The 3947-nt window shown below is 43.2% G+C and overlaps 1 protein-coding gene across 1 annotated transcript in view; it reads left to right on the top strand.

Annotated features, from left to right (window-relative positions):
• The window catches only part of NOL6 (nucleolar protein 6), an 86238-nt gene that overhangs the window by 24850 nt on the left and 57441 nt on the right, over positions 1-3947 (top strand). Inside the window, exon 12 of the mRNA XM_015428186.1 lies at positions 1799-1921. Coding sequence (XP_015283672.1) covers positions 1799-1921 — 123 coding nt within the window. The remainder of the gene's footprint in view (positions 1-1798; positions 1922-3947) is intronic.

Here is a 3947-nt window from a genome sequence, read left to right as displayed (position 1 = left end):
AATGTTGAAAGAAAAGCTGATATTAAATCTCTCTGACAAATATTTTTGCAGTTGAGACTTGTGTAGTTGTAGAGTGGAACCTTACCTTGCATGAATGCAAAACGAGTCCCAGTGTCCCCTCTAAGCTGAGTTAGTGTGAGCCAGCTCACAGTTTTTTAGCCTCCGGCGCACACATTCTTGTCTTGGTGTAATTTTTGGTGCAGTTGCAAAACAGATGTTGCTGCAGTTAATGTTGAAAGAAAAGCTGATATTAAATCTCTCTGACAAATATTTTTGCAGTTGAGACTTGTGTAGTTGTAGAGTGGAACCTTACCTTGCATGAATGCAATACGAGTCCCAGTGTCCCCTCTAAGCTGAGTTAGTGTGAGCCAGCTCACAGTTTTTTAGCCTCCAGCTCACACATTCTTGTCTTGGTGTAATTTTTGGTGCAATTTTTGGTGCAGTTGCAAAACAGACGTTTCTGCAGTTAATGTTGAAAGAAGCTGATATTAAATCTCTCTGACAAATATTTTTGCAGTTGAGACTTGTGTAGTTGTAGAGTGGAACCTTACCTTGCATGAATGCAATACGAGTCCCAGTGTCCCCTCTAAGCTGAGTTAGTGTGAGCCAGCTCACCGTTTTTTAGCCTCCGGTCACACATTCTTGTCTTCGCTCAGGAAGGAGGGCTCCGGAGCAAACTAAGTTATGCAGTAGCCAAATCGCTCGCTCACAACTTTCATGCCAGTAGCTCACGAAGTAGAATTTTTGCTCGCAAGACTCCACAGCTTAGAGGGAGCATTGATTCATTTTTTAACTTGTGGTTATATTTGAATGGTGGTCAGGGAAATTGACAAATGTTGGTCAGGGAAAGTCAGGGAAATGAAAAATAAAATTCTAGTGGCAACCCTGAATATGAGAATTCGTGGGAATTAACACGTGGAATTCACTGCCGCAGGAAGCGGCGGCGGCTACAAGCCCAGACAGCTTCAAGAGGGGACTGGATAGAGTTACGGAAGCAGAGGTCTATCGGTGGCTATTAGCCGCAAGGGTATAGAGAGAACACTCTGTCTAGGGCAGCAATTGGATTTTCAAACCTGACTGACTTATTCTGTACGATGAGTCTTGATTCCCAGTGAGAAAGGCAGATTATAAACAAGACAAATAAACAGAAGGGGGGGAGGGGGGGAAGGTGCCGGAAATTTCACGAGGGAAATCAAAGTTTTCCGTCTGGATTCTAGAAACTCATTAACTTTTAAACATTTTAAAAAGAATGTTGTCAGAGAGGTTCCAGAACTCCAGCACGTTTGAGAGCCAGTTTGGTGTCGTGGTGAAGTGCGCGGACTCTAATCTGGGAGAACCGGGTTTGATTCCCCACTCCTCCACTTGCACCTGCTGATGTGACCTTGGGTCAGTCACAAGCTCTGGCACAGCTGTTCCTGAAAGAGCAGTTTGTGTCAGAGTTCTCTCAGCCCCACCCACCTCACAGGGTGTCTGTTGTGGGGAGGGGAAGGGAAAGGGGTTTGTAAACCGCTCTGAGACTCCAAGTGAAGGGCTGGTTATACATCCAATCTCTTCTTCTTCTCCTAGAAAAAAAGCCTCGCAGATAAATAAACTTCTCTTTGAGAGCCGAGTGGTAGCATTAGGAATAGGTTCTGGGGCTAGACCTGTTTCTGGCTACGATTATGCCTCACATCTATGAGAACACTACTAAGGGAAGGAAGGATTCCACATTTCTGGTCCGCTCTGAGGAAAACGCTGCAAGCGCTTTTCTTTTCCCCAGGGTGGCATCCTAACTCTATGCTCTGCATCTTTCCCTCAGTGGCCGATCAACGCTGAACCTCCGAAGCACAAAGACACTGGATCCCTCTCTTTCGGCCTTTTACTGAGCCCCGATTTTGCTGCCAGCGTCTTGGAGAAGGGGCCGGAAGCGGATTCTCCGGAGGTGAGCCCGGGATGGTGTCCTGTGTTTGGCACCCGAGACTCTTCGCGTCGGCTCTTCTCTTTCCCGCAAGCAACGCTCGTTTGAGTCGGGTGCTTCTGCTCAGTTCAGTTGGGTTTTTCTGCACTGTCTTTTTGAAATTGTTCTCTCAGGGGCAAAACAGCAAAAATAGATTCCAGCCAGTTATCTGAACACTTGCTGTGAACATATTCTTAATTCTTGCAAACGAGGTTGGAGTTAACTATGCAGCTGGTCAGGATTATGGCGTTCTGTTTGTATCTTTCAAACTCCGCTTTTATTCGTACATTTCTGTATATTCAACATGCAAATGGGCAAGATTGACAACTGCCCGTAGACGTGCTTTCTCCCTTGTGGCTCCTGCCTTGTGGGACGCACTGCCTGAGGAGGTCAGGAAAGCTTCCTCTCTCTTGGCTTTCCAGAAACTGTGCAAAACTGAACTATTCAATGCTGAACTGCAGACCAGAAGGTCGGTAATTCAGCAGTTTGAGACCCGAGTGCCGCATGACAGAGTGAGCTCCCGTCTCTGGACCCAGCTCCTGCCAACCTAACAAGCAAGGAATTGCAAGTAGATAAATAGGTACCGCTTTGGTGGGAATGTAGCAGCATTCTGTGCGCCTCGGTGTCTAGTCATGCCGGCCACATGACCACGGAGAAGTCTTCGGACAGCGCTGGCTCTTCGGCTTGGAAACGGAGATGAGGACCGCACCCCTAGAGTTGGATTTGACTGGGTTTCGTGCAAGGGAAACTTTTTATCTTTCTACACAAGTAATAGGGTTCCGCTTCACAAAATAGTTTTACAGACTTGCTTGGATAAGTGATTAAGGACTGTGAACTATATTGCTGTGTTTAGCTTATTGTAAGTAGGATCCTGCTTATGCAATTTCTGTACCAATTAATGTGTCATGTCAATACTCAAGCTATGCTTCAGTTCTTTCTGGTCATTCCAGGCTAGGGATGGGCACAAACTGAACCATGAAGCAAAATTGGTCACAATTTTTGCCCTGTTCGTGGTTTGTAAACTGAAGTTTGTGACAGGTCTACTGTCATGAACTTCCACGAACTTTTAAAGCAGCTTGTTGGCTGTTTCGTGGATAGAGCAGGAAGCAGTGGTTTAAAGAGATTCGGAGTCCATTTAAACCTCTGCTTTCTGTTTCCCACGAAAGCAGCAAACACGGCTGCTCAGCCTTTTCAGAAGTTTAAAGGGACAGCACAAGACAGCCCAAAACAGCTGAGTGAAAGAGAGCAGGCTGCTCCTCATGGCCCAGCTGTTTTTTGGGCTTTCTATAAGCCCTGATTAAAGGGACTGTGGTCCCTTTCAAGGGGGTTTTCAGGGCAGCTCAGTTCGCGAACGAACCTCCCAGTTGGGTTTGGTTTGTGGTTCGACCACGAACCGAGACAAACCGCATTTCCCCCGGTTTGTGCTCCTCCCTATTCCAGACTTCTGATGCATTGGTTATTGAAGGTCCTGTTTTGGAGAGATTGTGCTGGCCCACTCTGTGTAATCCGCCTGGAGTCCCTGTGAGAAAGGTGGACTATAAAGTAAATAAATAAAAATAAATTAAAAATATAATGAATGGAAAATGTAAAACAAATGGACAAGAACTGACTTGTACTGGTATCCCTTGGAAGGGGCATATTTGCCTTGTAGAATATTCTCCTCTGCAATAATAATAATAATAATAATAATAATAATAATAATTGTTATTATAGTTGTTATTATTATTAACAACAACTGTAATAACAACAACTATTATTATTATTGTTGTTGTTATTTTAATTATATTATTGTTGTTGTTGTTGTTGTTGTTGTTATTATTATTATTATTATTATTATTATTATTATTATTATTATTATTATTATTATTATTATTATTATTATTATTATTATTATTATTATTATTATTATTATTATTATTATTATTATTATTATTATTATTATTATTATTATTGCCCAACCCCTGCTTGGGAGTGAGAGGGTGATGTACAACCACAGATAAAACAAGATAAA

This window comes from Gekko japonicus, unplaced genomic scaffold (genome assembly GCF_001447785.1).
Source record: "Gekko japonicus isolate JY-2015 unplaced genomic scaffold, Gekko_japonicus_V1.1 scaffold1831, whole genome shotgun sequence".
In the NCBI taxonomy this organism is placed as follows: Eukaryota; Metazoa; Chordata; class Lepidosauria; order Squamata; family Gekkonidae; genus Gekko; species Gekko japonicus.
This window is presented reverse-complemented; position numbering and strand designations above follow the sequence as displayed.